Source organism: Podarcis melisellensis (genome assembly GCF_964234715.1).
Source record: "Podarcis melisellensis genome assembly, chromosome: 2".
In the NCBI taxonomy this organism is placed as follows: domain Eukaryota; kingdom Metazoa; phylum Chordata; class Lepidosauria; order Squamata; family Lacertidae; genus Podarcis; species Podarcis melisellensis.
Genome location: NC_138529.1, coordinates 73,742,538 through 73,765,872, shown reverse-complemented (window position 1 = coordinate 73,765,872; position 23,335 = coordinate 73,742,538). Strand labels below are relative to the sequence as shown.

Genomic DNA, 23,335 nt, shown 5'->3' with positions numbered 1-23,335 from the left:
ATTTATCTACGTGCACTTTGACGTGCTTTCAAACTGTTAGGTTGGCAGTAGCAGGGACCGAGCAACAGGAGCTCACCCCGTCGCAGGGATTTGAACCACCGACCTTCTGATCGGCAAGCCCAAGGCTCTGTGGTTCAGACCACAGCGCCACCCATGTCCCTGACATGATGCTAGACTACCCAAAAAAGGGGGTAGCATTTGTGTAACTGGTTGTACAATGGACAGTAGAAAAGAATATGTTCTACAGTGTCTGGCACATTCACACTTCACTAGCGCCCTAATGCCACTCATATATAAAATATATGAAAAACAAAAGCTGCACTGTCAAAACAAACATGTGCCCAAGTCAACTTCAAGTCCTGGGTGGGAAGTGTCTTACTTCCAATATGGTTTCAAATCGGCTGGCAATCTCCATTGAAACAAGAATTTCTCCAATTGTTTTCTGCAAAAAGAGAGAGAGAGAGAGAGAGAGAGAGATATGACAGAATGAGACAGAGAAACAGACAACATGCTATGAAAATATGCACAAGCTAACAGATAATAGCATTTACCTCCCCCTTTCACTCATAGCTAGGACAAATGTTATTTTGTACAGTAGTACTCCAAACTTCACCCACTGCCAGTGGCGGAGCTTCACGCTCCGGCACCGGGGGGCAGAGAGCAGGTGGGGCGGGCCTGGCGCATGTTCCGGGGGCGTGGCATGCCACCCGCAGGGGTGTGACACGCGTCCGGGGGGCGTCACATGATGCCTGTGGGGGCGTGGCACCCAGTGTGGCTGGGGGAACAGCCGCAATGGCACCCCAGCAGGATCACGCTGCCGGGTGTGGTGCGCTCCCACCTCACTCCTCTTCCTCCACCAGTGCCCACTGCTATCAACACAATCCCAAGAATATTTACTCAGAGTTCTCATATCTTACCCTCCTGCCCTTTCTATTAGGAAAAGAAGCATTTAACATGCCTGAGAATTGCTAAGGTTGTCCAAGAGGGGGGTTTTCCTTAACATGCTGACGATATGTATGATCCCATTAGCAGCTGGCAGGTTTTGTTCTCTAATAAAATATCGTTGTGCTTGTTCATCTGAGTACCTGTAGTTCTTTGTGGGTGACCCCTGGGAAAGTAATACAGGATCATTCTATGGTGAACATTTCAATACAGTATGAATTCGGCTAATAAATTCAGATATCTGTACTTTATTGACAGGCAGGACTGATTTGTTCCTTACATTCCAGGACAGTGCAGGATTGAATGCAAGCTCAGGAAAAAAAATGTTTATTGCTATATAGACACACACACACACGGCTGCAACCCTGCTCATTCCACTCGCCACTCTCCCAACACTGGAGCTTCACCTTCCCAACCCCATTTCTGAAACCACTTCTCTCTTTGTTTCTGCTGCACAACTTTCCACCCATTTTCACCGTTACCCACACGTCCATGCAGCTCCCTTTTGTGCAACTCCCCTTGTATAGAGACCAGCCCTTGGAAACCTCCTGCATCTTCCTCTCCCCACACATTGCAACTACTATGCACCTTTTCCACTTTCTGCCCAATTATGAAGCCACCATCCCCTCCTATTCTGCAGCCCCTTTTGCATTCTCCGCTTTACCCTCATTCTCAAGCATCCTACTCCCTCCTTTTTTTTGAAATGTTTCATTTCCAGCCCCCAGTTTCTCCCTTTCCCCTCCCTCTTCCTCCTTCCTTTTCCGCAACTCTCCCTTTGCACACAAACCATCCCTATTCCCATGAGTCTTTTTGCAGCCCAAGAAGAAGTAGGGGGGGGAGAAGGCCTGCCTGCCTCAGGCATCTCAATGCCTTGTGCCAGCCACAGGTGGAAAGACTGAAGAAAAGCAAAAAGAACATCCAGGAATTGTTGATTTGCACAGGGGGAAATACTGCATCTGAAAACAATCCAAAAGCCAAGGTAATAAAATACTTTGCACTAAATCCATGAGAAGAGGCAAATATACTGATCAAAATACTGTAGGAAGCTACACTTGGACTATTCAAGAGAAATGCATCTGAAGGCATTTAAAACAGAGTGTAAGACTTAAAGCATGACAGAAATAACTGGGTGGAGGGGGGTGGAATGAAGCAATGTCAGGATAGACCTACAGTCCAGTTTTTAGAATTTCAAACCAGGATTAGAAATAACCTTCCCATTATCTTATTTTACCTGACTGGAGAATGTCACTTTCGGACCAGCTAATGTCCACAGGTCCTTTTCGGTATTATCCATTAAATGCTGCCCAGGGATTATGTGCAGTTTGCATAAATTATTTGCAAGGGTTTCCTTTGAGGAGACAAAATAGGATATAAAAAACCAGAACTGTTTATGTTTACTCATGCTGTTTTTTATAATAGCATTTCCAATTCCACAGTACAAAAAGTGTTTTGTTTGGACCAAAACAGCGTTGACTGCCAAGCGTTGACTTCTTTTCTTCAATCAAAATGATTTGGGGAATGTTGCAGTTTTAAGTTCTGATAATTTGGAGTTCTGAAAATTGACATGACAGGTTTTATCTTACTCTGAGATTGTCCTGTTTTCTTGAGATTTATATTGTAATATTTATTGGCTACAAATAATAAACATTTGACCGACTAATTCACAGTGCAATCCAAACGTCTACTCAGAGGTCCCACTGAGTGCAATGGAATTTACTCCCAGATAAGTGGGATTAGGGTTGCAGCCCAAAAATTACTTTTAATTTTCACTGCAAGAGACCAAGAGGAGAGACCAGGTTGCTGGACTAGAGTCTGATCTAGCAGACTCTTCATATGTTCCTAATTGCAGCATCACTACTAATGTGGGCAGAGTTCTACTGAGGTGCTGAGGATTTTAAGGGCTCTATCTTCCTCTTTGCAGATTCAGCACATTTTATTGCTGTCTGATGGGGGGGGGGTATTTTTATCACCTCTTGAACAGCCTCTCTTATTTGCCCTAATATCCATTTACATTTCTGGGCTTGGAGGGTTAAAATACAAATAAGAAGGAATGATTAATTTTTATGTTTTAAGTAGCTAAAATAGGCTATATTCACCATAATTTTATTCCTCTTCAGGATGGCAAAAAGCAAACAAACAAGCCAAATGTAGAAGGAGGAACTTTTAATATCACTGGGTATGTTTGTTGAATGGCTTGTATTTAGAATTTGAAAAAGCTTTAGGTAAAGTCCCTCACCAAAGCCTTTTGAGTAAGCTTAGCAGTCGTGGAATAGAGGTAAAGACCAATAAACGTGCGTTCAAAAGACAAACAATTGTGCACACACCGAATCCAGAAGTGAGCAAAAATGTCACTCAACAACACATCATGAACAGGGCATAACGGTGGCAGGTATAACAGGGCGGGGCAAACTTACACACGCTCCACCAGGGCATGGTGGTGGTTGGGCAAGAAATGGAACCCTCGCGTGAAATTGTCATGGACTGTAAAAGGAGATGTCCTCTTGTGGATCAGTTAAGTGGTTTAGAAACAGGAAGCAGAGTTGGAATAAATAGGTAGTGCTCCTGATGAAGGGTGGTAAAAAGCAGAGTCCTCAAAGGACTAGTACTGAGGGCTGTGCTTTTCAACTTGATGATATATAGTAAAGTAGCCAAGTTTGCTGATGATACCAAATTGTTCAGGGTGGTTGAAGCAAAAAGAGATTGTGAGGAGCTCCAAGAAAATATCTACAAACAAAGCAAATGAGAAGTGAAATGGCAAATTCAATTAACTGTCTGAACTGGCAGTGTCCAACTAGGAACACAAACTTGGGGTTAGTAGGTTGATGAAGATGTCCCTGAGGGCTGGAGGACCTTAAGGACAAGATTGAAAAATAAAATCGCCAATACCATAACACGCTTAAACAAGTCTATGGTGTGACCGCACTTGGAATACTGCGTAGAGTTCTAGTCTTCACAAGGCAAAAAGGATTTGTAAGGTTGGGAAAGGTTCAGAAAAAGGCATCTAAAATGATCGAGGGAGTTGAGCAAGTCCCCTATGAGGAAAGGGCCTTTTTAAGTTTACAGTATAAGAAAGGTGAGTAACAGGAGACCTGATAAAAGTGTTGAAGATTATGCATGGTTTGGAGAAACCTCTCCCATAGTATTGGAACTTGGGGGCATCCAAAGAAGCTGAATGTTGGACAATGCAGGACAGAAAAAAATAAAGTACTTCTTCACATGGCCCAACAACTTGCATGGCTTTAAAACAGGATTAGATGAGTTCATGGAGGATAAGGCTCTCAGTGGCTACTCGCCATGATGGCTATGTTTTGCCTCCACTGTCAGTGGCAGAACACCTCTGGACACCAGTTACCGGCATCCCAAGCGGGGAGAGTGCTTTGCCCATGGGTGCAGCTTTCAGCTTTCTGGCTGGCCACTCTGAGAACAGACTGCTGGGTTAGGCATGATATTGGCCTGAACCAAAACAAGGAAAAAGTGTGGATGACCGTTCCCCTTTTCCGTAAAGACCAATTTCAGAAGTAGCAATATTTACCAACAGACACCAGCGCTTACATTAAACTCCATTCTGTCATAGTAAAGATTGGCTGGCACAAGCACAGTTAAAGGCCCATGGTTTTCCAGGAGAAATGAACAACCCATCTCTGTAAAAGACAACCCCCCCCCCAAGAAAAACAATTAGTATAATAGATTGTGACAGACCTGATTAGATTTGGCAGAATATTTATGCTGAACTGTATCTTCAGGCAGAGGTGAACAACTTTCACTTTTTTTAGTACTAAAGAGAGATCCCATTATAGATTGCCTCACATTCCTTTTTGTTTTGTTAAAAGCAGCCGCCCCATCACTACCCTGAAGAACAATGGAAAATGTTTTCACCTGTGCCATTTTCCCAGTTTAAATTTTCTTTATTTGAGCTTATTTTATACATTTCTACCCCACTTCTCTGTCTAAAGCACCTACAGCTGCATACATAATAAAAAAATTAAATCTGTAAAGCGGTAACATAATCAACAAATATTATAATACTATAATGCTTATTATAAATAATTAAAATATAATATTGTAAATAAGATAAATAATAACTCTGATAATAGCAGTTGATCATAATTTGGCCCATCTACCCAAGAGTCACCCACATAACTGTCTTGGTTCGCCATCATTGCTGCTGACAGGACCTGTTTGGTGAAATGAACCTGAAATGGCCACCAAAAATATTTTAATTATGTTCTGAAATACATAATTAAAATACTTCCAGATGCATAATCAAACCAACACTGAAGAAACTTACCAAACATTTTGATTGCATTGCTCATTGCCCTGGCGTGTCTCCCTACCACATTCAGAGAAGAGATCTCCCCCAGGAAGGTTTTGTAACACTTCCTGCCATCTCCAATTTCTCCATCTTTGCAGGTACATCTGATCAATATAAGAGAAGAATGAGAATGGTCCCTCCCACCCCTGTAAGCTGCTCAGTTACTAAGCCTGGTTGTAACTAAGTCACACAGATTTATAGCAATGCCGGAGTCACATGCACCATGGGACGGACAATGGACATTTTAATAGTGTTGTGAGTTGGGGGGGGGGGGATTAAGCTGTATGCCTGAGTTCCTTCCAATTCCTGGATCCAGCAAGGTTTAAATTGCTGAACTACCCAGGCCTAAGTTTGGGTCGCTAAGGTAACAAAGGAAGTGGTTCTGTGCCAGATTACAAATGGGTGCCCCCCCCCTCACCTGGTTGTGGGTGAGAAGGACAAAGGCCAGAGTTCAGAGTAGAGTTTTATGTTAACGTAGAAGCTGGAAACAAGGCAGCAGGCTAGGAAGGCAGAAGGTCAGAGCCATGTTTGATTTCTACTTGAATCCAAGACCATGGCCATGGGAGAGGCAAGACCCCCTTTGAGTGTGAATGTTGGAGAACTCCTCCATCTCAGGCTCAGACTGCATAAATGTTTAAATAAACCAAATATCCTAAAGACACTACCGTCTCCACTGTCCCTCATTCTGAGAAAGCTGAACACTGGGTAAGCAGCAGGAACCCCTGGAATTTCACATGGCTCAGAGATAGGGGTAGCATTCAACACTTAACAGAAATAATTAAATTAAACATTGCTTATCAATCTTTAAATGTTCACAGTAGCTTGTGACATCATTTAACTTACTACGCAACAATAATATGATAACAGATGCAATAAATATAGCTAGTGTCAGTTAAAAGCTGCAGTAAAATCAAGATAATCCTAGGGTACAATTCACATTAATGTTCTTTTGTTGCTTCTTGCTTGCTTATAAATCACACAGCACATTAGCAAAACTGTAGTTACTTTGTTCCTTTTGCCTTTATTCCTTTTATTCTGGAATTTTTCAAGACTCTTTAGATAATGGTTGCTTTTCTTTGTTCTTATTGCATTGTCCTTGTATTGTTGATTTCTGTGAGTGATTGTTATCGGTGGGAGTGGTTTTGAACCCGAAAGAACCTTTTGGGAAAACTTTCCCCCACCTTCCTACCCTCCTGATCATTAGCCTTTAACCTCTATCCTTCCTTTTATCCTATATGCATGCCTTTTCTCCAGCAGTTAAAATCAAGATAATCCTAGGGTACAATTCACATTAATGTTCTTTTGTTGCTTCTTGCTTGCTTATAAATCACACAGCACATTAGCAAAACTGTAGTTACTTTGTTCCTTTTGCCTTTATTCCTTTTATTCTGGAATTTTTCAAGACTCTTTAGATAATGGTTGCTTTTCTTTGTTCTTATTGCATTGTCCTTGTATTGTTGATTTCTGTGAGTGATTGTTATCGGTGGGAGTGGTTTTGAACCCGAAAGAACCTTTTGGGAAAACTTTCCCCCACCTTCCTACCCTCCTGATCATTAGCCTTTAACCTCTATCCTTCCTTTTATCCTATATGCATGCCTTTTCTCCAGCAGTTAAAATTGAGCAAAGGAACACTATAGCTACAGAACAGTTTTCCCCACCTCAACCTTCATAATGTGTTCCTGAAAAGCTTACCTTATTGAAGCATCTGGGTCAATCTCACACTTCGCAGATCTGTCACAGTTATGCGGCTGACATGAAAGGGTGCTGAAGCAATCTTTATCACCCTGCCTGATGAATCCTGGCTTACACAGACAACGTGCCTAAGGAAAGAGACACCAGAGGAGCATTTTGTTGGGCTGGATGAATCCCTAGCCGGAATTAAGATTGCTGGAAGGAATATCAACAACCTCAGATATGCAGATAACACAACCTTGATGGCAGAAAGTGAGGAGGAATTAAAGAACCTTTTATTGAGGGTGAAAGAGGAGAGCGCAAAATATGGTCTGAAGCTCAACATCAAAAAAATTAAGATCATGGCCACTGGTCCCATCACCTCCTGGCAAATAGAAGGGGAAGAAATGGAGGCAGTGAGAGATTTTACTTTCTTGGGCTCCATGATCAGTGCAGATGGTGACAGCAGCCACAAAATTAAAAGACGCCTGCTTCTTGGGACAAAAGCAATGACAAACCTAGACAGCATCTTAAAAAGTAGAGACATCACCTTGCCAACAAAGGTCCATATAGTAAAAGCTGTGGTTATCCCAGTAGTGATGTATGGAAGTGAAAGCTGGACCATAAAGAAGGCTGATCGCCGAAGAATTGATGCTTTTGAATTATGGTGCTGGAGGAGACTCTTGAGAGTCCCATGGACTGCAAGAAGATCAAACCTATCCATTCTGAAGGAAATCAGCCCTGAGTGCTCACTGGAAAGACAGATCCTGAAACTGAGGCTCCAATACTTTGGCCACCTCATGAGAAGAGAAGACTCCCTGGAGAAGACCCTGATGTTGGGAAAGATGGAGGGCACAAGGAGAAGGGGACGACAGAGGACAAGATGGTTGGATAGTGTTCTCGAAGCTGCCAGCCTGAGTTTGACCAAACTGCGGGAGGCAGTGGAAGACAGAAGTGCCCGGCATGCTCTGGTCCATGGGGTCACGAAGAGTCGGACATGACTAAACGACTAAACAACAACACATGATATCTTTGAGGGAACATTTGCACAAGGCTCCTTCAGCATCTCTTCCTTGCAGTTCACAAGGAACTAGCCCTACGCAATTGGCTCTTTGGACAGAGACTTCCCTTCGGACCCTTCTAACGGGGTAGCCTGTTATCACCATCACAGGGAACAAGGGGTGGGTGATTCACCACTTCACCACACCCCGATTGGATGGAAGACTCTAGGATTCTGCCCAAGGCCTAAACCGTCAAAGTTGTGACTAGTGCTATGGGAAAGGTGAAACCTGCAGAGCAGGGGAAATTCCTTTCTGGCTCCGAATACGGCAACTGCCAAAAGACCACAGCAAAGCGCTCCTAGCTGAAAAGAAATGGTGAGAGCAGTAATCAACTATTAATGAAGGGAGGGGAAGGGTGAGTGACGCTCCCAGCTGCCGGGCTAAGTAAATGGCCGTGCCCCACCCCACTGCAGATTGGCTGGTTTGAAGGATGAGTTTGGCGGGAACTCGTGAGCCTTCGTGGCAGCTGGAGAGGACGAAAAGAACATCCTAAAATGGCGTCGCACGTCCAAGCCGCAACCGCCACTCACCAGCAAGATGGTAAGTGGCCAATATCTATAAAAGCATCCATAAAATATCACTGATATTCCGTGAACGTATTTCAGCTTTGGGATACTATTATTAAAAGTACAAGCTAATAGTCCATTGTGTAATGGGGACATGGCAGCAGCTGGTGGTCCTGATTAACAATTTTGAACCTCAAAAGACCATTCTGACTGCCATCTGAAAACATACTTACTAGGGATGAAGCCCCAATAAACACAGTGGGACTAACTTCCAAACCAACATGCACTTCAGTATAAAATAAACATGTATGTCAATGCAAGTGTTTCAAACAAGTGCTTATGATGCTTCCCCCCCCTTTTTTTCTTTTTTGCAGACAAACCTATGCTTGAGAACATACCATAAGAAATTACACCAAAGACACGTATAGTGGGCTACCTGCAGCTTTCCCAACAATGGCGCCAAGAGATGGTCTTGGCTGGGTCTAGTTTCACTCCCACCTTTCTCTGGAAACTTTCTGCACTTTGGAACATGCAAACTTAAAAGATCCTTATTGCAAGCTAACTACTCTTTGTTGCACAGAGTGTGACTCTCTAGTAATCTGTACTATAGAGTGTGACCACTGAAGTAATCCACAATGACTTATTCTCCGCTGATAAATTATTCAGCTTTCAAGTGGTTTTATAAGTTTTATCCCTTCCATTTCTAGGAAGTATCATCTACAGCCATTTTGAAAACTATCTAAAAAACTGCACACAGTGTCATTTGCTTTTAGGGCAGAACAGTAACAGCTGAACCTGTGTGGTCTTGTGGTAGCCAATATATCTGACTGTATGGGGTCTCTGCCATGGGAGCTCCCGGTGGAGTACAGGGTCAGATTTAAGGTGCTGCTTTTGACCTTTAAAGCCCTTCACGGCCTAGGACCCTCGTACCTACAGGACCTCCTCTCCTGGTATGCCCCACGGAGAGCCTCAAGGTCCATAAATAGCAACACCCTAGTGGTCCCGGGCCCTAAGGAAGTTAGATTGGCTTCAACCAGAGCCAGGCCCTTTTCAACTCTGGCTCCGGCCTGGTGGAAAACTCTGCCTCATGAGACCAGGGCCCTGCAGGATCTGATTTCTTTCCACAGGGCCTGTAAGACAGAGTTGTTCCGCCTGGCCTTTGGCTTGGAGCCAATTTGATTCCCTCCCCCTCTTTCTTTTTTCTTTTTCCTTTCTCCTCCTGTGATGAGGCTGCATTTTAATATTTTAATGTTTCAATATTTTAATGTTGCATTTTAATCTTGTTTTTAAGTTGTATTCATTCAACTTGTTTTTATTATTGCTTGTTAGCCGCCCTGAGCCCAGCCTTGGCTGGGGAGGGCGGGGTATAAAAATTATTATTATTATTATTATTATTATTATTAATAATATTACTGCACATTATTAGCAAACCTAACTGCAATTAATTATCTTACCTCTCCTGGTCTTATATAGCTACACAAGGAAGAATTTCTAGGGCAGCCTCCATTATCAGTGAGACAAGGATTTATGGGTTGGCAAATCTTCCCATTTCCGAGGTACCCAGCTTTGCAAGTACACTCATACTTGTTTGGCCCAAGAGTCTTGCAAGTTGCAAACGAGGAGCATGGGTAGGAGCTGCAAGGATCCTGGTCTGGAAAAAAAGGTAAATGAAGGATATTATGGGTAAATGATAGACTGGATAAAGATGCCTAATCCCCAGACCTTAAAGGCTGTGCAGTATAGTTACACAGTCAACCAATGGAAGGGGTAGCATGTACTTGGATAATTTTTTTGCTGAAATTCAGTAGACGTGATCTAATTTGAAAGCGTCTCCTTCATCTGTGCAACATGTACCTCACCAAAGCTAATATCAACCAGGTCAAGATCTTGGCACTGCAGTCACTGATTTGGCCAATGACATCACTTTCTGGTGGTTCTATCAGGCCTCAGTGGCAGTGCTAGGAAACTGATGCCTTGGTCCCAAGGGATTTATACAATGATCTTCAGAAAGCTTTGAACTTGACCCCATGCCTTTCAACATCTACATGAATGGAGGGAGCAGCTGTCTAGCTGTTTTGGGATGACACTCAGTTCTACTTCCTTTTAACAGGGCTGGGTGAGTGTGTGGAAGTTCTGAATAAGTGACTGGAGTCAATGCGGGAGTGAGTGAGGGTGAATAAGCTAAAACTCAATCCAAAAGGGGAGGTTACCTAACAGAAGCCTAATAAAGATTGGGTGCATTGCTTTGGAGTGCTGTTCCAGGCCTTGCTCCTGGATCCACAGGTAGTATTTGAGGCAACTGTTTATCCTGGTCATTCTTTGATACATGCCAGACTGGACTACAATGATATCCTCCAAATGAGAAAATTGTTCAACTTCAGTTAGTTCAAGATGTGGAGACTGGGTTAATTTTCATGGATGAGCCAAAGGAAACACATCAGCACTTGTGTTTTAACAACTGCATTGGTTTCATAGGTATTTTTCCAAGCACAATTCGTAGTGATTTTGTTGAGTTTACAGCCCTAAATGGTCTGGGCCCTGATTCCTTATGGCAACACTTCTCTCTTACTAGCTCCCCTTCTTTTGGGATCTTTTGAATAAGTTTCTGCCCTGAGGTCCTTCCTTGCCTCATGTTAGATTGGTGGGAATGAGGAGGAGGGACTTTTTCAGCAGTAGCATTCACACTTTAGAACTTTCCTCAGGGAAATTTGGGGAGGTAATTCAATACTCAGCTTCCTGAAAGCTGTTTAGACATTGTTATTTCAGTAGGCCTAGAGAACAGGTGGTTGGCTTGGTTTTTTTAATTATTATTATTCAACTGCATTATCATTTTACTGCTTATATACTGTTGAAGCTGTCATAGGTTTAATTAGTATACATTTGCTACAGATGCATGTGAAGGGCTTTGAACACTATAAAGTGCTACTCAAATACCACACATTGCCTCTCACCTTGACAGTAAATTCCATTTTTCTTGTAGCCTGGCAGACATTCACACCTCGACTGCCCACCCTTCACCACACAAATGGAATTGGCTTCGCAGATTACACCTCCGCAGTTGAGAAGTTCTGAAATGTTTAAAACAGAGATATTTTAAACTGGGCATCCAAGGAAAATATGAGGCTTTCAGCCCCTTGGGTACACTTGTTTAAGTCAGCCTCAGTGTGTTCACTCACAACTAAGGGCTCACAGGATTCTGGTCTGCATGAGTATCTAGCATATCTAAGGACACATCTAGGCCCAAGATCCACAGCTGCATGTTATGTTATGTTGTTGTTATGTTATGTTATGTTATGTTATGATGTTTTATGTTATGCTATGCTATGCTATGCTATGCTATGCTATGCTATGATTGCACCTCAGTATCTTTTTCCAGCTTGTTCATTCTTAATTTCCCATGATTGAGCTGTGTTTTTTTTTTAAAAAAAAGAACACTAGCTATTTACACAATAAGTAGAACAGACACAATTTTTATTGGGTCTGAAAAGGGAGGGATGAGCCCTGAGACAGTTTAGTTCTATTAGGTAGAGTACTCAATGAAAGTCAAATGAAACAACAACAAACAAAAATACACAGCTCTTGCCTGGGATGTGAAGGACCTGAGCTTGGGCCCCATGGCCAAAGGGAAATTATAAGGTATCGGGGGGGGGGGATAGGGATTAAGTGTACAACATTAGCAGTACAGTATTTTTAAATAAGAAATTGTAAATATAACATAATTATTTTTTTACTGAACAGTGGTATATACATATTCTTCTAAATAAATAAATAAAATGATGGCATAGGCAGGACATGACATTGTAAGATGTTTGTCTAGGCATAAATTCACATGGCAGTTAGTACTTGATTACTAAGGAAATGCCCGCGACAGTCAAGCCAGGTCATGCAATAAATGTGGACGCATCAGCCACATTTGTGACATTTCCAAGCATAAATAAGTTCCTGCCCTGAATACATGCTATGACTATGTCAGGAACTGCTTAGTTGCCCTTCCTTACCCAGTTATTGGGGTGTGTGTGTGTTTCTGCAGTTCTCACAAGCAAAGGAGCGTGACAATGGAATAGAAAAAAAACACCAGACAGTTCTAGGTAGTGTGAGTTCTTTTACTGGCAGCATAATGCAGTTCTCCAAAGCTTAGAAGCTACATACAGTCTACGGCAGGAATAGGCAAACTCTGGCCCTCCAGATGTTTGGGACTACAATTTCCATCATCCCTGACCACTGGTCCTGTTAGCTAGGGATGATGGGAATTGTAGTCCCAAACATCTGGAGGGCCAGAGTTTGCCTATGCCTGGTCTACGGTCTTTCTGGCAACATACAGTCTTCTTGCAGTGTTCCGACCCAGGCTCTGGCCAAGAGCAGAGGCCAAGAGCAAGCTTGCTTCAAACTGAAGTGTATTTAGATTGTCCTGAGTCCCTCTCACATGCTTAACTAGTTGCAGGTGCAGAACAAACACACCCCAAAATTAGCCCAACGTAACCCTTTCTTGTCCCTTTCCACTGCATCCACAAACTCCTCACAGCTTAACAAGAAACCTATGAAGAAAAGTTAACCTGCAAATAAGACATTAACTGAGGGTGGGTAGGGTGGGAGAAGCTCTGGAGCCAAGTGAGGATTCCCAGGTAAGATCCTCCCTCTATTGTGTGGGCAGGTAATCCCTCCCCTACCTGGTCTGGTCTCCTTGGCAACGCTTCCACCAGGTGGGATTGGACAACTGACTGAGGTAGGCGGAGACCTCCAGGTATCCCACCTGAGGGAAGGCAAAGCCAAGCCTATTCTGATGGGGCCGCTCCAGATCCAGGGCTGCGCACGTCCACGCAAAGGTCGTCCCCGTTTTAAGCGGGGAGCGGTCATTCCCTACATTTGTTCTGTATGGAGTTTTTCTTTAAGGAATCTTGTGAGAAAGGACATGCGGAAAGTACACACCTTGGTCACACTTTGGGCCAGTATAGCCAGCGTAGCAGGTACAGCTTCCATCTCCAGAAGGTCCATTGTTGCAGATCCCGTGTTGACACTCACATACTAGGCGAGAGAAAAGAAAATGATGATGGAGGAACATTGTCTGGAGAATATGGGGTAGGGGGTCCCAAAGCTATTACATATATATAGTAGCTTTTGCACATAGGAAAATAGCTAAAAGTATATTTGTGTCCCATCCAGGGCATTACTAAGCAACCTGACACAGAAAAGAGAAAGGAGGATTTCCACACTCACTGAGTTTGTGGTTCCTGTCTCCCAAATTAACTAAGATGATCCTACCCAAAAATACTGCAGTCATTTCCTGTCCACATGGATCTCCTCTGCCTACCCCAGCAGATATCCTACAGCTGAAAATGGGTCACTCATTACAGTTACCGGTAAATAATTTCACTTTTAAGTCAAGAAGCTTACCAGATTGACAGTCAGGGCCAAAACGTGTTTCATCCAGGCAGTTTTGGCATGCATAGCCACTATACTTCTCCTAAATGAATTAAAAAGAACAACTTTTTACATTGGCACTTCCATGATCCTTACATTGCAACAGCCTTGCTTGACATCCAGATGTAAAAGTCACCTTGGACTTGTCACATACACAAAGGGAATGGGAGATTCTATCTATACATGTTGTCAATCACCTGTTTGCACACTTAGTCATTCCAAAATTGTGCCAATTAGTTTGTTTTTCTTGAGAAGAAGGGACTGTTATTAGTATAATTTTTCTTGTGTCTGACAAACATTTTATGAATGGGAAGTTAGCCCCAAGGGGCTGCCATGCCACTTGAAGCCAGTGACCTACACATTGGTTTGGCTTGGTTCTCTTAGTTTTTATCCTTTGTGTTGTTTTTATGACATGGATGGCTGACTCGAGCAATTATGGAAAGGCAGGATGAAAATGTTTTTGTTAAAGAAAATAAATAGAATAAATACAGGATGCACATGAGACAAAAAGGGGGGGGGGCAAATCTATGAAAGTAATATTTCTCCTGAAGTAAGCAGAAACAGATAAAAGGAAGTGCATTTTTTTGTTTCCATACAAATAAGGAATGATTCAAATGACCCATTTTAGGCTTGTATTCAGATTGAAGCTCATTCTTTGGAAGTGCACAAATCTATCAAGGCCAACCTGGAAATTTTTGTTCACAGTAAGAACATAATACTTTGGCCACCTCATGAGAAGAGAAGACTCCCTGGAAAAGACCCTGATGTTGGGAAAGATGGAGGGCACAAGGAGAAGGGGACAACAGAGGGCGAGATGATTGGACAGTGTTCTCGAAGCTACAAACATGAGTCTGACCAAACTGCGGGAGGCAGTGGAAGACAGGAGTGCCTGGAGTGCTCTGGTCCATGGGGTCACGAAGAGTCGGACACGACTAAATGACTAAACAACAACAAGAACATAATAAGTCCTTGTTGAATCAGGCCAATGGCCCAGCTAGTCTAGCATCCTCTTCTCACAGCGGCCACCCAGATGCCTGTGGGAAACATGAAAGCAGCAACTGGGTTTCCAGCAACTGGGATTCAGAAGCATTGCTGCCTCCAGCTGCGGAATTTGGCAGCCATTGACAGTGTGCCTGATCAGAGAATAAGTTTGCCATACAGAAATGAAAACCATGATTTGAAGGGAATTCCAAATATACAGGGTATGTATGTTGATTCGTAGCCATTTCTCTTTGGGCTGCAAACATTAAAATTAATACACGTGTGTGCCAGTGTGTGACGATTAGGGTAGAGGGGAAATTCAGTTAAGTTCACCTTTAAAGGCAAATCTATCATTTCTGAACCAATATGAGAATTGTTCAAAATCTGCACTTACCTAATTTTCGCAATGCAAAAATGCAGATATTAGGAGAAAGCATTCACATAAATGAATTTATTAATGACAATAACAAAAAAGGCATTGTGTTAGATAAAATTTCTTGCACAAATGTGTACATAAGTCAAAGCTGCGTACAAAAATATATTCATGAGGAGAAACTCACACTAAAAAGCTGAGGGATTACCATAAGCATTTTTTTTAAATCACAGAAATGTGGAGAACAGAATTCAAGACTGGGAAAATGATAAATTGAGGGAAATTGCTATCCTGAAATTAAGAGCCAGTATTTTTCAAATATTGTTAAAATGCTATGTCACAAACAAGAGGCAAACCATCCCCCTTTGCCGATGAGGAAGCAGCAAATGACAATTCATTTCATTAGCAGTATCTGTGCTAGGGTGACATTTTCTTACTTAAAGAATGCACATACAATGCAGTAAGGAAACCTGAGAAGTTGTAGAATGGAATCACTGTTTTTAAAGGAAATTTTAAGAGAGACTATGCATATTTCAGAGGTTATTTCATTGTAATGAACATTGCCATGCTTCAGTGGTTAGAAACAAGACTACGCTGATCATCTGCTCCAATTCTAATGACTTATCATGAACTGAACTGAACACAGTCATGATCTGAGCTTTCTGCATTACCAATATAGCCTAGACCATATGAAAGGAAGCAGATCCTTCCCTAATTCAATGCTCATAATATATGCAAGAAAATGTGATATGTGGTCTGAAGCTCAGGGATGGGGAACCTATAACCCTCCATATGTTGTTGAACTCTATGTCAAATCAGCCCCCAGCCAGCAGGCCAAACAGTAAGGGGTGACTGGAATAGAAGTCCACCAACATCTGGAGGGCCACATGTTCTTCATTCCTACTGTAGGTGTATTTAATCCAAATGGAGAAATAAATACTGTGCTACTGTTACATAAATGTGGTCTTTTTAAAGGGGGAAGTATAAATACCTAGAGACACAGATTGTGAATGTGTGATAGTCCATTCTTTGAAACCTCATCTTAAAAAATAAAACCCTTCTGCCCAACAAAAATTATTTCCTCTGCGTAAGAAACTTCCAATATATTTGAAATTTTCTCTCAATAGCATACAACAACCTATTAGATCTGGTTAGGTGCATTTTGAGCTCTTTTGTAGTACCCTTTTCAAAGCCTGCTTAAAATGTGAAGAATGCCTTACCAGTGAAAAAAGCCACCGTTAATATACAGGCATTGCCTCAGCCAAAAGCAATGGGGTTTTTTTTAGCTGAATAACAGGAAGGAAATCTCGGCGGGCTGGGGCAAGATTTTCAGTAAGAGACATTGTGGAGCGACAGAGCTCTAAAGGGAACCAGCTATATTGAAGTGGAATAAACACAAAACTTAAAAACCCCAGAAAGCCTGGCAAATTAAAGAGGCCATTGGTTCCCTAACCATATGACTGTGCTACTGCTACTTCTTTGTCAAAATGTCCCTTACCTGCCCCATCTGAAGCCCTTGCTTATTAGCCTTTGTAGATGAAGATGCTTTCTTTGTAGTTGCCCTAGCTTTGTTCCTTTGCAATGTTTTTCACCTTGCAAACATCTTTTCCCAGAAGACCATTGTTCTCTGGTTTATCCTGACTGGATGTGCAACCATAGCCCCAGGAAACACGCAACAACCATTGCTAATTGCAAACAGCCCCACTTTTACCTCACAGATGCAAGTTCCGTTCTGTGCTGAACCTTCCAAACAAGTCCCCCGACCACTGCATACGTTTCCAGATCCAACAGGGCATTCTGGAAAACAAAAACACAGTTGCAGACCAGTTTCAGTTACTAAAATCAGTGTTGGTTTCTCCTCACACCCACCCCTTTATTATCTAGGGTTGTCATATTTCAAAAAGTGAAAATCAAGTCACCCCCCCAAAAAAGACCCCAAAGTTGTTGAGCTTTTATAAAAATGCCAAAATAAATGTTTTTTTGATTGACCATTCGGGGGGGGGGGGTGTTTCAGAAATTCCCCCTGGGTGTCAATTCTGCCTTTGAAATCCCGGTAACATCCAGATGTATGGCAGCCCTATTATTTACATTATTATGGAGCCTATTACCGGTACTTATGGTATACTATGGCCCGCACCCCACTTCTATTAAAGCAACTGAGTTCTTAAGCTTATTCAAACAATGTAGGTCAAGCTCTTCATAGTGAACTGGAATGGAGGGGAAGTCTCCACTCCTGCATGTAGAAGGGTATACCCAGGACCATTCTGGGCAACTGTTCTTAAAGCTGTGTCTGGATAGGAGCAGAAAAGTAGGCCGTGGTGGAGCCTGAAGTGCAGCCCGCCCTGCTCTGTTCTGCCAACCTGGCAGGGCAGAAGGTCTGTCTGTCTGGCTCCCAGTTTTTGTAGTAGGTTGGACCAATCCACAGTTTTCAGTCTACCCACAGGGGCCAGTATTTTACACTCCTGTTCCCTTCTGTGTTTCAAGAGGGCTGCAAAGCTTGAACATACAGAGCCAGGTGCCTGCCCTAACCATGTTTCAAGCTCCAGGATCCCTGACTGGAATCTAATGCACTTAATTCAAAGCCTTACCGTAGCAAGCAGGACCCCAAAAACCAGGACAGCAGCGTTTCTCCTCAAATTCCTGCTTACATATTTGAGCACAACCAGGGAGTAAAAGAGTAGTCTCGCCTAGCTTGAGTGTATACCTGAAAGAGCAACGACAGCGGTCTGGCAGAGGAGAAAACAAGGGGTGCACTCAAAAACACCACTGGAGCAGCATCTAAATTTGTCCCCTGCCCCTGATGAACCCAGACAGTCAGCATCAAATCTCCCCCTCCTATTTGCATATAGCCCAACCCTGCATTATGCTTCTTTGTCATACTAGAGCTTGAAAAAAATGTTGTGGATTGGCTCTTTCAGTGTCAGTGAGCAGAAAGCTTCAAGGGAACAGCAAGCAATGGTTCGACATCATGTTACCCTGAAAATAAAATAAAAAAGAAAGAAAGAAAGAAAGAAAGAAGCAGCAAAGGCCTCACCTGCAGTTCTTCTGCCCATCCTTTCCAAGTATTTTTGACCACCTTTTTGGGCATGGCAGCCTGGAAACCACGGCACAAGAGGTACAAGGTGTATCGCGTGTATATGTAAACTTCTGGTCACATCTCTTAGACTTTAACTGGAAAGTGGGAAGAGCATTCACCATTATTCTTAAGCGCGTAACAGCACTGCAATATGGTAGCCATTAAATGAAACCGATTTTCAAGCACTGTCTTTCAGATTTCTCATCCCCAGTCTAGAAAAAGAGCCAACTGATAGACTTGTGGGATCAACGCTGATTGAGCCATACAAAATCTATGCAAATGAACCATTTATGAGGCACAATTTCCTCCCTTTTTTTTGCACACGTGAACAGAAGCAGTTAGACAGATGCAGGCACACTTACCTATCTCTGCAACATTTCACAGAAAATAAAATGTGGTGGAACACACAGACTGCTTGTCCCTGCACTGTGACACCTCATATGGTGCTTGCTTGTCAATGTGATCAGGCAGCGGCTACTATATCTCTGTCCTGAGATCATTAGAAGTCCACTGACAATAGCAGGGCCCCTCGATTAGCCACATGCAGGTGCTTTCATTCAGCCTGCAATCCTATACAGTTATCACTTTTGTGTCAGTATTTCCAATGAGCTCAGTGGGGCCTACTTTGGAGTAGGCATGTACAGGTTTGCACCGACAGATAGCTACACTGCAGCTGGGAATGCTAACTATAAGCTGTCCAAGAGCAGGCAGCAAAGCTCCAGCGCAATTAAAACACTTTGGGGTGGGGGTATTTGGAGTAGAGAAATCTGCTGAAGATGGAATGATTGTATTTATCCTTTTCCCTGCCTGATGTTTCTCCAATTTCAATTACTCCCCCCCCCCCACCCAAAGTGGCATTTAAAATTCAGGTTACCTCTTGCATAAAACTTTCAGACACCCACCCACCTGTGCCAGCAGTTTTTCCTGTCCAGATTACCCACTCCCATGGCTGTACTTCTTTTAAGAAAAACATGCCAGGGGTCTCTCATACATGTTTGCCCATATAGCTTATTCCCAGGGGCTCTCCTTCGTGACAAAATGTAACTGTGCTAAGGAACGTAATCCTTTAGCACATGCAAACCATCTTACTTGTTATGACCAAGCAGTTCAGTTTTCTATCTAGCTCAGCCATCTGTTTCCTACAGTGACCAGCCAGAATATTATACCTCACTTTTCAACAAGTGCAAAGTCCAGGCAAACCTTCAGATTCTTTTTTTTTTGTACAATACACTGTAGATATGTGCAAGTGTACAATTCAAGTGAAATCAAAGGAAATATGGACGCCTAAGCAAAATACACATACCAGCCAGGGAGACCAAACTGCTCACCTTGTTAAGTTTTCTGATTCTGGCAGTAGCCTATTTCAGAAATACACGATGTGTCATTGATTCATAACTTTGGGTAATACCTCAGCATTGGCTGATATAAACGGACTGCAATACCTCTTCACAATATTCACCAAAAGTCAATGACGTGCCTATCTACCCCTCAGGAACTTAAAACCCAATATTCAGATTGCGAGAGAAGTCTCAGGACTGAATATTGTTATTTACAAAATCCCACAGATTGAAATGTTAGTGTACACAGGGAAGCTGCTTCTTTTGATTCACTGGAAATGGCTGGCCTTTTCTTTCTCTCATCGTTTGCTGATCCGTAGCACGGCAGCTTCAGTTCTTGAGGAGATTATTGTTCAGTGATATAGAGAGGATGGAGCTATTGATTCGTTATAATTATCAGCCACCTCATGTGGTGATTCTTTTTTATTTTTTGAATGAGCTTTGATTTATTTTGAGTTGCATGTATAAAATCAATTTCCAGAAGTGTGTGATATGAAAAAAATAAATGGAAGTTTATGAGGTTTTCATTTCACAATGGACAAGCTAAAGTCTATTCTGCATACAGATAAGCATGGAAAGGTCCTTGATTAGTTTTTCCTACCTACAGAAAAGGCCAAATCGTTATCAATTCTGATTCTTCTTGTTCTATGTACTCAATTTATTTTTCTCTCCACTATCGGTGCTGAGGCAAATGCCTTCCTGAATATGTCTCTCACTCATATCTATGTGCCCCTCAATTGCATCCAGAATGTCCTTTCCATGAATCAATGGGCTCCTTGTGTTTGTGGAAGGGACTCCAACCTAACAGGGTCCTGCTAGAAGACGAGGTGCATTTGTGTAGACAGTTTCCATCAATTCCCCTTGCAAATCCCCATTCATGCCATCTCCCATATGGTTCCAGAGAGCTCCTCAACCATCTAGAGCAGCTTTTAGGAGGCCGCATGTAGGCATGGGGAGCAATCTGCTTGTCCTCCCTTCCATCCCTGGGAGCATCCCATGAACTTAACCGTGCTCATGGCTAGTCTGGATCTAACCCTACTTATCAAACTATTTTTTCATACACAAGAATGCAGACACACACAAACACTCAAGCAGTTGACACCAAGTTAAATAAATCTTAATCTACCATCTATCACACTGTAATAAATTACATAGTCAGAAGTGCACATGCAAATTTAATATAGTTTTTAAGAAAAGCATTTACCGTCTTAGAAGAGGCATTCTCACCTGTGTGAGAAAGCAAGCACTGTCACAGAGAAGACTGTTTCTATCTGTGGCTGTGATTAATACAAATTAAAAATAGCCAACTTAACCTGGGCTTAACTTAAATTAAAAATAGCCAATTTAACTTTTTAAACTGAGTAATAGGCCACAGCCACAAAGCCTTATTACAGAGGTGATTTAATGGTTTCAAATATAAAACTTCACAGCAATATACTAGGCATGCTGTTGTCTATTTCACTGCAGGCTGATCCCAGGGAGTTCAACGGCGCTTGCTTCCAAGTACGTAAGTGCCTATATAATAACACCTTCTAATACCCAAGGCTGCTGCAGCAGCAAACTTACCTGCTGGCTTTTCTCTTCAGCTGTAGAAATCAAGCATGCTGCATAGAATAAAAAGAAGAAGCCAGAAGTTTTCATGGCCATGCCTTGATTGAAAAGACCTCAGTGCTTAAAGGGAGATGTGGAAGATGCTGTTTCTTCAAGATAACACCGCCTACTAAGAATCAGATCCAAGAAAACCAGAAGTTAAACGTAAACAGAGAAAAAGCTTTTGCATGCTGCGAGTCTCTTATTCCAAAGTATACAAAAACAGCATTGCTTTGACTGAGCATGAATTGTCAGTCAGCAGATATTTTAAAGTGGGGAGAAAGCAGAGGTACAAAAATGATCCTGAGGGGGAAAAAGTTTGCTCAAAACAGAAACGTCTATGGATTTCCTCTCACGTATCAGTTCAAAACAGAAGGAAGGAAATCCTTCGTTTTCAGCAGTATGGAAAGGAGTATGCTAATCATATTCTTGTGAAGTAAAGCTGAAGGCTGAACTAGATTGGATCTTGATTCAGATGGGAAATTAATATAGTATGATCAAATTGTTTCAGGGTTTTTGTGTTTTTACTGCCATTTAATAAGCTTCCACTGTTCAAAAAATAAACTACATGCCATATTTGAGAAATATTGGGGCGGGTATTTTAAAAATGTGTGGGATCATCTTCACAAAAATCTTATTAAGATAGTTTCCCTCTAAAATGCCTCAACTATTTCTTAGACATGTTAGTGACAGCAAGATTAATCCCTATAGTGTTTTCCCCAAATATATGGAGTGATAAAATATATGTTATCTTGGGCCAGTTTTGAAATGGACCTTGCTGCCAAAGACACCACACATACAAGCTCCCCCCACATTCAACTTCCCTAATATATCTGAACCTCTTTTTAGTTGATTTCTACTTAGAATATTCCTATCCCATTACAATTATAACATTGGAGAGAACAATTAAAAAGCAAAATGGCTAGATTATATTCTTAAACTATGCAGTTAGAATGTACACCTCATGAACACAGCTAGTTCTGAACACCCAAGGGGGCTAAAGATGTGTTTATTGAACTGTAGCTCCTCTGTGAATGACTTTTAGAAGCAGTTTATTGTATACTGTGGGAGTCTACAAAAGAAAAGCAAAAAGGTTTTTGAAATGTATTTAATTTGTTCCCTACCTTTTGTCCAGCATGGATCTCTAGGTATGGTACATGCCTAGAGTTCTCAAAAGATCTACTATTTGGACACTGACCAGACTTGGGACTAGTTTCCAAGCGTCATCAAGTACATTTCAACCATGCTCTGGGACCATTAGTGTTAGATCATTAGTGGTATACCCGTGGCCCTCCAGATAATGGAGTCCAACTCCCATTAACCCCAACCAGCATGGTCAATGGTCAGAGATGACCAGAGTTGGAAAACCAACATCTGAGAGGTCATAAGTTCCTTGCCACTGCTTTAGATTTCAGCCTTCATTTTATATGTTAGTATATTCACTTCAACAGCCTATTTAATCCTTAATGCAATTCAACAGCATGGATGGAAACCTATGGCCCTCCACAACTTTCATCATCCCTGACCATTCTGGGTGGGGCTGATGGAAGGCAGGAGATAACATCTGGATCACACATTCCCACCCCAGTTTCACATATACACAAACTTGCATAGGGCAGTATGTCAACCGATAAAGCCATATTTGTTGTAGTGAATCTTCTAGTGTGATCCCTGAATTTAAATAATTAACAGACCTAAACTGCCTACTGTATATCCACAAAAGTGTATAGTGCAGGCACTTCTCTCATCTTGCAATGGTGGAAACAGTACAGGAGTCGCATTATATATTTTACAGTAACAACAAAGTGTACTATCTACGGGCTGTATAAATTCTATGAACCCAGGTCTCATTGCTGTCACCATGGTCAAAGATGTCATTTAATATTTATGACAAATGGCAGTATCTTGTCATTCTTTGCACAGCAGAGCAGGGGGTTGACAGGAATGGATTGAGATATACAGGAAACGCAACAGAGGAGAGAATCAACTTTGCACACATAGCTGGAAGGTTGTTTGATACTGCCACCACCACAGTATTTCCACAGCCCAAGACAAGCCGCTGGTTCAA

General features: G+C 42.2%; 1 protein-coding gene across 3 annotated transcripts in view; it reads right to left on the bottom strand.

Annotated features, from left to right (window-relative positions):
- Nucleotides 1-21,385, bottom strand: part of STAB1 (stabilin 1) — a 90,967-nt gene extending 69,582 nt beyond the window's left edge. For 2 of the 3 annotated variants that reach the window (XM_081900188.1, XM_081900189.1), the window contains exons 1-14: nucleotides 21,244-21,385; nucleotides 18,299-18,435; nucleotides 17,853-17,968; nucleotides 16,976-17,061; nucleotides 13,884-13,953; nucleotides 13,419-13,514; nucleotides 11,444-11,560; nucleotides 9,947-10,143; nucleotides 6,947-7,074; nucleotides 5,231-5,358; nucleotides 4,495-4,583; nucleotides 2,174-2,290; nucleotides 959-1,108; nucleotides 380-442 (exon numbers count right to left, since the gene is read on the bottom strand). In XM_081900188.1, the coding sequence (XP_081756314.1) occupies nucleotides 380-442; nucleotides 959-1,108; nucleotides 2,174-2,290; nucleotides 4,495-4,583; nucleotides 5,231-5,358; nucleotides 6,947-7,074; nucleotides 9,947-10,143; nucleotides 11,444-11,560; nucleotides 13,419-13,514; nucleotides 13,884-13,953; nucleotides 16,976-17,061; nucleotides 17,853-17,968; nucleotides 18,299-18,435; nucleotides 21,244-21,324 (1,575 nt within the window). In that variant the 5' untranslated portion in view covers nucleotides 21,325-21,385. Of the gene's footprint in view, nucleotides 1-379; nucleotides 443-958; nucleotides 1,109-2,173; nucleotides 2,291-4,494; nucleotides 4,584-5,230; nucleotides 5,958-6,946; nucleotides 7,075-9,946; nucleotides 10,144-11,443; nucleotides 11,561-13,418; nucleotides 13,515-13,883; nucleotides 13,954-16,975; nucleotides 17,062-17,852; nucleotides 17,969-18,298; nucleotides 18,436-21,243 lie in introns of those variants that run through there. The other variant, XM_081900190.1, reaches the window with a different exon arrangement.
- Between the last annotated feature and the right edge of the window lie 1,950 nt (nucleotides 21,386-23,335).